Below are 12,889 nucleotides of genomic sequence, written 5' to 3'. Positions count from 1 at the left end.
GAACAGCTATCCCAGTAGAGCAAAAGAGCTGGTTAAAGCATCAGGAGCACTGAAATAGAGATGCTGAATCCAGGAAGTAATAAGCTCCTAGCAATAAAGCAATGATAACGTACTGCCAAGATACGCATTCAAACTGAAACACCAGCCTTTGGGGATTAATCTGTATGATCACATTGTTCTGTAGTTTCTGACTTATGAGATTTTTACCTTCTGCCCATTACCATTTTTATTTTTAGATTAAAACCCCTTCTTGAGTTCAGAACAGCTTTCCGAGCATTAAGTATAAATTTTATTTTATTTTTATTTTTTAAAGATTTTATTTATTCATAGAGACAGAGAGAGAGAGAGGCAGAGACACAGGCAGAGGAATAAGCAGGCATCAGAGAGCCTGTCGTGGCACTTGATCCAGGGTCTCCAGGATCACACCCTGGGCTGCAGGTGGCGCTAAACCGCTGTGCCACCGGGGCTGCCCCCTAAGTATAAATTTTAGACTTACTGTGTGGGCACATATGGAAATGATACTTTAAAAATTATTTTCTTTTCTTGAAATTAAAAGGAAAATCCCACAGAGTACTTTAAGCAATTATAGTAAAACACTTAAAATGTTCATTTGTTTGAAAGTGATCATTATTAAAGAATCTGTTATATAAACTGAAGTACAAATTTATTTGGAAATTAATACCCTTTGCACTTTAATGACATTAAAACCAGAGAATGAAATGTTTTTTCTAGGGATTAATTTTTAAGAACATTTTAAGTGGCCATGATGGATTTACCGTCCCAGCTCCCCCCCCCCAAAAAAAACCTAAAAACTGAAAATCTGGATGAAATATATAAAACCACTGTTTTCAGATGTTAAGACAACAGCAGTGCAGGACTGTGATCCCTGAAATGAGGGAAACAAACAAGTGAGTTGTATGATCACCTAATCACTCCAACTTCCTGCCTACAGGCATAGTCTGAATTACAGAGCAGCGAGAGGACTCTTGAGCAAAGGACAGTGGTCTCAACAAGTTGAGAAGACAGAGATCAGAATTCATGGAGGCCGAGGCAGCTGAAAGTTGCAGTGCAAAATTCCAAAAGGACACTGTGTAGAAAAATAATTCTAAAAGCTTCTATAGGAGTCTAATATTTTATTTTTCTCTGAATTCTGGAATGTATGTATGTAGAGTGAAACTAGTAAAGTTGACCAGGTTGATATGAGCTAATAGCCCTTTGAGGTCATGGGGCGGAGCGGGGGGGGCGGGGGGCATTTGAATTTTTTCTAGCTAGAGGAAAAAATCTTTGTTGATCATTCAGAACTCATAATAGAAACCCCCAAAGATTGTGTAATTAATAAAGAAACATTACAAACAACTTTATGCTAATATAAATTTAATAATTTGGATAATTAGACAAATCTCAAATGCTTTAACTTACTGAAGTGTAACAAGAAAAATCGAGAATCGGTCATTTATGTCACCTAGCATAATACCTACTAGGTCCATCCATGTTGTTGCAGATGTCAAAATCTCATTCTTTTTTGTTGCTGAGTTATATTCCTGTGTGTGTGTGTGTGTGTGCGCGTGTGTGTGTGTGTATGTACATATCCTATCTTTATCCATTTATCTATTTAATTTTATTTTTTTGAAGATGTTATTTATTTGAGAGAGAGAACATGAGCAGTGGGGAGGGGTAGAGAGGGGGAGAGCAGACTCCCTGCGGAGCAGGACCCTGTCCCAGAACCCTGGGATCGTGACCTGAGCCAAAGGTAGATACTTAACTGATTGAACCACCCAGATGCCCCATTTATCTATTTAAAAAATTCTTTAAGTAGGCCTCATCCAGCGTGGAGCCCAACATGGGGCTGAAGTTCATGACCTTGAGATCAAGACATGAGCTGAGGGATCCCTGGGTGGCACAGCAGTTTGGTGCCTGCCTTTGGCCCAGGGCGCGATCCTGGAGACCCGGGATTGAGTCCCACGTCGGGCTCCCGGTGCATGGAGCCTGCTTCTCCCTCTGCCTGTGTCTCTGCCTCTCTCTCTCTCTCTCTGTGTGTGACTATCATAAATAAATAAAAATTAAAAAAAAAAAAAAAGACATGAGCTGAGATCAGGAGTTGGGTGCTTAACTGACTGAGCCATGTAGGCACCCCTATCCATTTATCTATTAATGGACACTTAGGTTGCTTCTGGATCTTGGCTATTGTAAATAATGGCATATAGCTTTCTAAATTAGTGTTTTTGTTTTCTTTGGGTAAATACCCATTAGTGTACATAGTAGATCACATAGTACTATTTTTAAGTTTTAGAGAAACTTCCATACTGTTTTCCACAGTGGCTACACCAATTTACGTTACACTAATGGCACAGGAGGGTTCCTTTCCTCTATATCTTCATCAACACTTCTTATTTCTTTTTTATATTAATCATTCTGACTGCGAGGAGGTGATTTCTCATTTTGGTTTTGATTTGCCTTTCCCTGATGACTGGTGATGTTGAGCATCTTTTCATGCGTCTTATGTCTTTTCACATGTGTGTCTTCTTTGGAAAAATGTTTGGTTCTTCTGCCCATTTGTCAACGACATTATTTGTTATTTTGCTGTTAGGTTGTATGAGTTCTTTATATATTTTGCATACTAACCCCTTATCAGGAATATAACTTGCACATATCTTTCATTCACTGAGTTACCTTTTTGTTTTGTTGATGGTTTCCTTTGCTGTGCAAAAGCTTTTTATTTTGATATAGTTTATGTTTGCTTTTGTTTCCCTTACCTGAGGGGATATATCCAAAAATATGTTGCTAAGGCTGATGTCAAAGAGATTACTGCTTATGTTTTTTATTTTTTTAAGATTTCATTTATTCATAGAGACACAGAGAGAAAGAGAGAGAGAGGCAGAGACACAGGCAGAGGGAGAAGCAGGTTCCATGCAGAGAGCCTGATGTGGGACTCGATCCAGGGTCTCCAGGATCATGCCCTGGGCTGCAGGCGGCGCTAAACCGCTGTGCCACCGGGGTTGCCCTTATGTTGTTTTTATATTAGGAATTTTATGGCTTCAGGTCTCACATTTAGGTTTTTTAATCCATTTTGAATTTATTGTTGTGTATAGTATAAGTGGCCCAGTTCCATTTTTTTGCATGTAGCTGTCCAGTTTTCCTAGCACCATTTATTGAAAAGACTGTCTTTTCTCCATTGTATATTCTTTCCTCCTTTGTCATAGATGAATTGACCATATAAGCATGGGATTTTATTTGGGCTCCCTGTTCTATTCATTCCATTGACCTATGGGTCTGGTTTTGTGCCAGTACCATACTGTTTTGATTACTATAACTCTGTAGTATACCTTGAAGTCTGTGAGTATGATATCCTCAGCATTGTTGTTCTTTCTCAAGTTTGCTTTGGCTATTCAGGTCTTTCGTAGTTCCATCCAACAAATATTAGAATTATTCTAATTCTGTGGAAAATGCTATTGGTATTTTGATTGGGATTTCATTGAATCCATAGATTGCTTTGGGTGTTATAGACATTTTACCAATATTAATTCTTACAATCCATGAACATGGTATACCTTGACATTTGTTTGCATTGTCTTCAGTTTTTTTCATTAATGTCTTATAACTTCCAGTATATCAGTCTTTCACCTCTGGTTAAATTTATTCTGAGGTGTTTTATTCTTTTTGGTACAATTACAAATGGGATTGTTTTCTTCATTCTCTTTCTGCTATTTAATTATTACTGTGTAGAAATGCAACAGATTTCTGTAACTTAGTTTTGTATCCTGCAGCTTAACCAAATTCATTTATTAGTTCTAATAGTTTTTTGTTGGAGCCCTTAGAGTTTCTATATATTGTATCATGTCATCTGCAAGTAGTGACATTTTCGCTTCTTCCTTACCAATTTGGATGCCCTTAATTCTTGTCCGATTACTGCAGTATAGCTACCTCTTAAATGTTTTATAGCCAGGGTTATAAATGTTCACTCCTTCTTTGAGAATTTAAGAGTCAGTCATCTTATCACTGACCTATTTCTTTTTGAATGCCACATAAGAAAGGAAAAGCTGTAAAACAAGAATGACCTTTAAAAGTAAGTAAATTAATGAAAGTTCCATTCAGTGCTCCCACAGGAAGTGAATATAATAATTCAGATTTTGCAATATTGGTAACCTTGGTAAGCCAGACAGTTTGTAAGAGATGAGTAACTCTTGATTTTTAAGAAATGTATTGCCAGTAATTTGAGGAAAAGGTGGGAATTAGGCCAGGAAGCAAAAAACAAGATACCAAATGGAATAAGATGAGAGAGTCCCATTAAAAAAAAAAACCTCCCCAAAAGTACATTGGAGGTTTTAAGGATAATGAGGGGGAAGACTTGAATGGAAAATAGCATTTGTGATGATCTTCAGTGATTGGATAGAACATTAGCAGGTAGAGAAGTTTTTTTGTTTTTTTGTTTTTTTTATTTTTTTGGTAGAGAAGTTTTAGATGTAAAATCCCTACACACTTGGGAAAGCATAGGGCATATGTATTGGGAAAACAGGAAAGTGTGTGTATATAGATAAGCATGAGGAAATAATAGGAGATAAAGTTGGAAAGATAGATTGGGATCAAATTTGGTAAGCATTGGGAGTATGACTGTAGATAAGGAAAAGTTACAGAGCTACCTGGTCCTATAAATGGTAACTGCTAGCTACAAATACATATTGAACACTTGAAGTATACTTAGTCCAAAATTGAGATATACTGTAAGTTTAAAATACATAATGGATTTCTGAGACTTAGTACAAAAAACTCATTAAATTTTTTTTATATTGATGACATGTTGAAATTATATTTTAGATGTACTAGATTAAATAAAATATATTGTTAAAATCCATTTTACCTATTCCTTTTTTTAAAAAATGTGGCTGCTAGAAGATTGAGAATTACATATGTGGCTCAGATTATATTTCTATCACAGAGGGCTGGTACAGATAGAAGGAGTACAACCAGTATTTGCTAGTGCTTACTTCATGCTACATATTGCCTAGAACTTGTAATAAGTTTAAGTTAATCCTCATAGAAAGTCTTATGAAGTAGGTGTTATTATTATTATTATTATTCTTTTTCAAGTAACTGGGGTACAGAGAGGTCGAGCAACATACCTGAAATCACTCCACTACTGAGTAGGAAGCCAGGATTCCCACTGGGCCTCTTGGCTTCAGATCCAGGGGCTTTCCCAGCACATTATTTAATGTTGTCATTGAACCATTTAAGATGCTTGAGCTGGAGAATGACATGGTTGGAATGATGCTTCAGCAGAATGGTAATAAAGATAAGTGAGGAGGGATCCCTGGGTGGCGCAGCGGTTTGGCGCCTGCCTTTGGCCCAGGGCGCGATCCTGGAGACCCGGGATCGAATCCCACGTCGGGCTCCCGGTGCATGGAGCCTGCTTCTCCCTCTGCCTGTGTCTCTGCCTCTCTCTCTCTCTCTCTCTCTCTCTCTCTCTCTCTGTGACTATCATAAATAAATAAATAAATAAATAATATTAAAAAAAAAAAGATAAGTGAGGAGAAGGAACTTCATTTTTAGCTGTTTAGTCTTTTGTTTGCTTTATTTTATTAATGTTACTTTTGTTGCAGGAGAAAAATTCCTTGTTTAAAGTGAAGTTTTGAATTGTATTTTTTTGAAGTATACTTTATATTAACCACTTCTCAAAATATTTGCCTGTCACCTTATAGATTTGATAATGGGCTGCATTAAAAGTAAAGAAAACAAAAGTCCAACCATTAAATATAGAACTGAAAATACTGCAGAACCTGTAAGTACAAGTGTCAGCCATTATGGAACAGAACACACTGCAGTGGCACCATCATCTTCGACAAAGGGAGCATCTGTTAATTTTAGCAGTCTTTCCATGACGCCATTTGGAGGATCCTCAGGAGTGACACCTTTTGGAGGAGCATCTTCTTCATTCTCAGTGGTGCCAAGTTCATATCCTGCTGGTTTAACAGGTGAGATTTAAATGTACAATTCTGTTGTCAGTTTGAGAATGTGACCTTAGGCAGGCAGTACACAAAGTTTTGGCCTGATGTAAGAAAAATAACTTACTGGGGATTTATAGAAGTTTATATGAATTAAAGCTTCTAACCTAAAAATTAAAGCTATATGTTATACATGGATATTGTTCTGGAAAATTTGGGAATAATTTGGTTATTATCTACCGGTTATACCATTATTTCATTAATTCATTTTTCAAGTAATTATTAAGTGCCTACTATGTGGCAGGCACTGGGGATATAAAGATTAAAAACATACACCCCTCCCTCAAGAATGTTACGATTTTTCAGGTTTATAAAGTACTATCCAATATTAAAGTATTCTAGTAGTTACATAATAATTAAATGGCAATACTACGACGATAATACAGTTTTACTATCAGATATTGATTTAAAAAATGAAAGTCCTTGGGCAGCCCCGGTGGCTCAGCGGTTTAGCGCCACCTTCAGCTCGGGGTGTGATCCTGGAGACCTGGGATCGAGTCCCACATCAGGCTCCCTGCATGGAGCCTACTTCTCCCTCTGCCTGTGTCTCTGCCTCTCTCTCTCTCTGTGTGTCTCATGAATAAATAAATAAGCATCTTTAAAAAAAAAAAAAAAAAGTCCTAAGGCTTAGAGTTAAATGGTGGGGTTTTTTTTTTTTTTTCAGAGTCACAGATAATAAGCAGGAGAGCCCAGATTTAATGTCCTGTGCCAGAAATCCCTTTCTTACATTATGATATCCTTTCTGAGAACAAGTGAGAAGTGACAATGGACAACCTTTCATGGAGTCAGAAAAGCATTTTAAAAAGTAGTCAAACTTTGAAAAGAAGAGGTCTTTTGTGGGGTTTCCAAATCAGGGTACTTTGTCCCTTGAGTAACAAAATATAATTGCCTTAAAAAAGGTAGGATGAGGGCAGCCCCGGTGGCACAGCGGTTTAGCACCGCCTGCAGCCAAGGGTGTGATCCTGGAGACCCGGGATCGAATCCCACATCAGGCTCCCTACATGGAGCCTGCTTCTCCCTCTGCCTGTGTCTCTGCCTCTCTCTCTCTGAATGAATAAATAAATAAATCTTTTAAAAAAAAAAAAAAAAGGTAAGGTGAGCTCTAGGATTCCTTGATACAGTAGAAGTTTCTTGATGTCATCAAGGACCCAAGTCCTTGATCTCTTTCCGGTAGCCCCTAGAGTAAATCAGCTTTAACCTTAGGCTTGGCAAAACAGCTACCAGCATCAAATTGAGCAACATGTATCCTTACTAACAACCAGAAGGGTCAAAAAAGGAATCTATTCTACAGGCTTGGACTATAAATTTGTCCTTTCAGTTGGCTTAACCTCCTGAACAATAAAAGTGCTAAAGAAATGCCATAAGTAAATTCTATGAGACTGTTCATTTGAGAAGTTATGGACATCAAAGGGTCAATTATAGTCTGAATTCTAACTGCCTAACTCTAAATACCTCAGTAAAAATAGCCATGATAGTGTTCTCAGTCATCGGCCAAGTTTTCAGGATTATATGTTTGGGAAAGACAGTAATCCAAAACAATTCAAGTAAATGTTGGTACTTAAAGATATACTTACTTACCTAAACAGTTTACTTATGTGAAAAGTCTATCCGTGGATATACATCTGTTAGCTCATATGGAGTGTCTGTGTGCCACCAATAGAGAATTGAAAGCAAGAGAAACAAGGTTTCTGTCTTTTGTTTATATTATAATGAAGGTTGGGCAATAATTAGTGAATAAACAACTAAACAGGATTATTAATGGTATAAGATGCTATGAAGAACTGACCAGAGTGATTGGTAAAAGCCCTTTAGATGATCAGGGAAAGTCATCTTGAGGAACAATCATTTGAGCTGAGGTTTGATTGATGAGAATGATATTTATATGTGCAGAACTGGGAAGAGAGCTTTTCTGGGAAGAGAGAACAACAAATGCAGAATTTAGGAGATACAGACAAACCTGGTGGTTATGAGGACACCAGAGGTAGAATTGTATATGAGACTGAAGAGTAAGGATTACTCAGGACCTTGTAAACTCTGGTAAGAAGTTTGGATTTTATTCAAGACCAAGAAGAAGCAATTGAAGAGTTTTAAATAAAGGATTTGCATAATTGAATTTCCTTTTTTAAAACTTCACTCTGGCAACTAGCCTTGTGGAGAATTGTAGGAAAGCAGGTAAACAAGTGGGTTAGGAGACTAGTCCTCCTCTCAACAGTCTCAGCAGACTCAGTGAGAGATAACAAGGATTTAGATTAGGGTGGCAGCAATGGAAGTGGAAAAGAAAGTAGATACAAAGTATTTTATTTTATTTATTTTTTTTTTTTTTATTTTTTAGAGGTAGAACTACCTGTGCTAATAAAGGGACTTAACTCGAGTACCTGATTAGATAGTAGTACCATTTGCTTAGACATTCAAGTAGAAATGTCAAATAGGCGGTTAATACATGACTGGAACTCAGTGGAGAATGGTAAATAAATAATCCATTCTATTCTTCAGCTTGCAGGTAATAGTTTAGTGTTGTAATCTCTTAAGCAGCTCTGTACAATTCTGTGTATGACAGTTATTCTTGGAATTTATAATTCGTATCAGCCATATTATTAAATTTTTAAGAAAAACAAGCCATTTTAAGAGTTCATTGTAATAACTAATCTTACTAAATCCTAGTTATTGCTACTGAGGATCAGTCTTAAGGGTGGAAATGTTTCCTCCTTGTTCATAAGAAATTGGGATGATCAGTGCCAGTAGTTTATAGTACTTGTTAATACTTTTTCTGCCAAAGAATTGATTTGAATCTCTACTGTATTTCCAAGTCACAGATATTGTTACTATGAATCAAAATTAAATTTGTTTCTGTAGGTATATAGAATCTTAGAATTTGTAGCATCCAGTAGTTTCATGGAAGGCCTTCTGTAGAGCATCTCATTAGCTTAAACTCTAGCTGCCCAAGTCTTCATTTAAAAATAGATTCTGGGGATCCCTGGGTGGCGCAGCGGTTTGGCGCCTGCCTTTAGCCCAGGGCGCGATCCTGGAGACCCGGGATCGAATCCCACGTCGGGCTCCCGGTGCATGGAGCCTGCTTCTCCCTCTGCCTGTGTCTCTGCCTCTCTCTCTCTCTCACTGTGTGCCTATCATAAAAAAAAAAAAAAAAAATAGATTCTGGAGACTAGGAAGAAAATTATGCTTAAGCTTTTTTGCTGACATTTTTCTTTTATTAATTAGGTAATTTACATTGGTCTTTTTTTTGCTCCAATAGGTGGTGTTACTATATTTGTGGCCTTATATGATTATGAAGCTAGAACTACAGAAGACCTTTCATTCAAGAAGGGTGAACGGTTTCAAATTATTAACAACACGTAAGTTGGGAATGTTTTGTGAGGGAAAAATACTGACAGAAACCTACTCTTCATGCTGAAGCCACTTAGCTGGTTGATTCATTGCTGAGAGTGGTGAGGCATAGGTCTCTGCCCACTGGTTTGGATGATGTATTTGGTTTCTTTAGACACATAGCATAATAACTACTTCTGTAGCCAGAAATTATGACTTCTACAAATTGTGCTGCAGTGTGTGGTTCTGCCATAAACAGTAGACATATAAGAGTGAATTTAGAGGGAATATATGCAAGTAAGTACATTACTTAAAAAAAAAAATCTTTATAAAGAGAATTCTTTGTTCCTATTCAAGCATAAGATGATTTAAGGATCTTATTTCTTTCTCTTAAAAAAAAAAAAAAAAAAAGGAAAAAGGCCAGGTAGGGAACCCCTGCAGTCCCAACCTGACCACATTAAGTTGCTTTTTCCTTAGGTGACTCAGACTTTTTGTGTAAGACTTTTAGTCTGGGATGACTTCTAGACTTTTAGTGGGCCACTAAATGGCTTTCGTTATTTAGTGGCCCACTAAAAAAATCAATGTTTGAATTGAAAACTCAGTGCTTGTTATGAAAAATAGATCTCATAATTTCATTAGGAGGCATAGCAACCACTTCGTAACTTCTCAAAATATATATTATGGTCTCTTTACTTCCTGTCATATTTCCTAACATTCTTGTTCCATTTGCTATCCATTATTCCAGAACATAAAATATGGTCATGTCTCTCTGCTTTAAAGTCGTTTTTCAGTAGCTACCATTTGCCTTGCTATCGAGATAAAAGAAAAGCAATAACAATGGCGGACATCAGTCACCAGTTGCTTTCCGTTCCTCATTAAACTGCCTAGCTGTACTAAATTGCTTGTAATTTCATGAATACATTGGGGTTTCTCACCTTCCCATGCCTTCACACATACAGTTTCTTTTTTCTGGAATGTGACTTCCTGTCTCTCCATTTTTTTTTTCTTTTATCTGGCCAACCCCATTTATCCTTCAAAATGTATATTCCTATGTGATTTCTCAAGGAACCCTTTCTTGACATTCTTTCTCTCCCACCTGGCCCACACCTCATCTCCGACTGGATTAGGTATCTATCTTGCATGTTCTTGTAACACCCTGTGCAAATGTCAGTTGTAGCTACCATCACTACTTTGAATTATAGTTGATCATGTGCTTTTCATTCTTTCAGACCAGTGGCTCTCAATCCAGGGAAAAATTGCCCAGAAGACATTTGGCAATGTCTGGAGACATTTTTGGTTGTTACAGTTAGGGTGTCTCCACTGTTTTCTAGTCAATAAAGGTAGGGATATTGCTGAACATCCTTCAGTGCACAGGACAGCCCCCAATAACAAAGAATCATCCAGCTCCAAGAGTCAGTAGTGCTAAGGTTGAGAAATTCTGCTCTAGGCTGAGTTTCTTGAAGGTACAGACTTTTTACCTCTGTTCTAGCATACCCTCTCTTTATCACTTAAATGGTATTCAATAAATGCTTGAATGAGTCACGAATGGGTAGCACAAATGCAGAGTTTTCAGTTTGTATATCTGAAAGTGCTTAATACATACCAGGAACCTACAAACCAAGTGTGTGTTTGTCAATATTTAAATTGCCAAAGGATTTTTCATCGTTTTTCTGGAGAACAGATTCCCCTCAATCATTTATAAAATTTCAATTTAGATAAAATATTTTCAGTACTTTTCTCTGGCAAAGCATAATGTGCATTTTTTTATGGTGAAAAAATTTGTATTTAGTTTTATAGCCTGCTGGACTCAGTTTAGATGATCCCAATTTTGTTGGCAACATCATAGTCAGGAGCCAGTCGAACATATGCTTTCTTCTCTCCATCAGGCCTGATCAAGGTGTTGACCTTGGCCACATCAATGTCATAGAGCTTCTTCACAGCCTGTTTGATCTGGTGCTTATTGGCCTTGACATCCACAATGACACAAGTGTGTTGTTGTCTTCTATTTTCTTCATGGCTGACTCAGTAGTTAGGGGGAACTTGATGGCATAGTGATCAAGCTTGTTTCTCCTGGGGGCGCTCTTTCGAGGATATTTGGACTGCCTTCGGGGAGACGCAGGGTCTTGGGTCGTCAGAATGTAGGTGACATACGGATCTTCTTTTTTTTGTGACTGTGCACACCTTTCAGCACCGCTTTCTTAGCTTTCAAAGCCTTTGCTTTGGCTTCAGCTTTGGGAGGGGCAGGGGCTTCCTTTTTCACCTTCGGTGCCATCTTTGTGAAAGGGCCATAATGTGCATTTAATTTTTAGTGGCAGAACCCACATTTTGTATGTCTTCCTCATTAGAGACTGATAATTTTTGCTTTTTTTCACATTAATTTTGGAAAAGTCAAGGCTTAGATATTGCAAACTATATATAGTACTCCTGTTCTGAATTGATTTTAGTCTTATTTAAATATTTATGATAACATTTTTATAAACTTTATTGTAGGAATTAAATTTTTTATTATCTTTGCCTGTTGCAAATATTTTGTCTACAGGAGTTTTAGGACATCCTGATACTAAAATTACTAAAAAAGAACATTATGATTTTATGTATGATTAAAAGCATTTGACAATAAAGAATGAACTACTAACAACATGCTACAACATAGGTGAACTGTGAAAAAATTATGCTAAGTGAAAGAAACCAGTCCAAAAGACCATACCACATATTATATGATTCTATTTATATGAAATACCCACAATAGTCATATCCATAGGAACAGAAAGCAGATTTAGTGTTTGGCAATATGGGGGGAAGTGAATAGAGGAGTAGAGAGTGACTTTTAATGGGTACAGGGTTTCTTTGCCCAGGGGTGGGGGAGTGATGAAATGTTCTAAAATTGATTGTGGTAATGGTTGTTGCACAACTGTGTGAATAAAATCCATTAAATTATATATCTTAAAGGGGGAAACTTATGGTATGCAAATTATTTATCAGTAAAGCTTTTAAAAAAGAAAACATTCAGTTGAAACTGAGTAATTTAAAAGGTTTATCTCTGAAATTGTTTTGTTCAATATAGTTTATTGTTTTAGGTTGAAGGAGTTACGTAAAAAAGGATCTTATAACTAAAATTAAACTAACTTTTTACTTTTTTGTTTGGAGCTGAAATATGTATGCATTTATGCTTTTGCTTAGCCTTATTCCTTTAATTCATGTAATACATATTTAAACATTATTCTTTTGAGTTTAATTTTTTATCAAATAAGTGCATAAAAAATTGGAAGTTAAACCTCTTCTCTACATAGATACCAGGCAACACTGCAATAAATTGTGTTTTGAGCAGTCATCTACCTTGTGGTAATTGTTGTTTTATGTGTTACAGGGAAGGAGACTGGTGGGAAGCAAGATCAATTGCTACAGGAAAGAATGGCTATATCCCTAGCAATTATGTAGCCCCTGCAGATTCCATTCAGGCAGAAGAGTATGATACTACTTCATATTTTATTAATTACTTTGATTTTTAAAAATGTTTTAATGCACATTCTACTTAGCCACAATTTTACACACACACAATTACATACCAGTCT

The 12,889-nt window shown here is 36.8% G+C and overlaps 1 protein-coding gene across 2 annotated transcripts in view; it reads left to right on the top strand.

Moving 5' to 3' along the window:
- The window catches only part of YES1 (YES proto-oncogene 1, Src family tyrosine kinase), a 65,563-nt gene that overhangs the window by 33,784 nt on the left and 18,890 nt on the right, over nucleotides 1-12,889 (top strand). For both annotated transcript variants that reach the window (XM_025429373.3, XM_035718798.2), the window contains exons 2-4: nucleotides 5,694-5,966; nucleotides 9,247-9,346; nucleotides 12,685-12,783. In XM_025429373.3, the coding sequence (XP_025285158.1) occupies nucleotides 5,702-5,966; nucleotides 9,247-9,346; nucleotides 12,685-12,783 (464 nt within the window). In that variant the 5' untranslated portion in view covers nucleotides 5,694-5,701. The remainder of the gene's footprint in view (nucleotides 1-5,693; nucleotides 5,967-9,246; nucleotides 9,347-12,684; nucleotides 12,784-12,889) is intronic.

The sequence above is a fragment of the Canis lupus genome, chromosome 7, assembly GCF_003254725.2.
Source record: "Canis lupus dingo isolate Sandy chromosome 7, ASM325472v2, whole genome shotgun sequence".
NCBI lineage: Eukaryota > Metazoa > Chordata > Mammalia > Carnivora > Canidae > Canis > Canis lupus.
The sequence above is the reverse complement of the archived record's forward strand: the minus strand, read 5'-3'. Positions and strand labels throughout refer to the sequence as shown.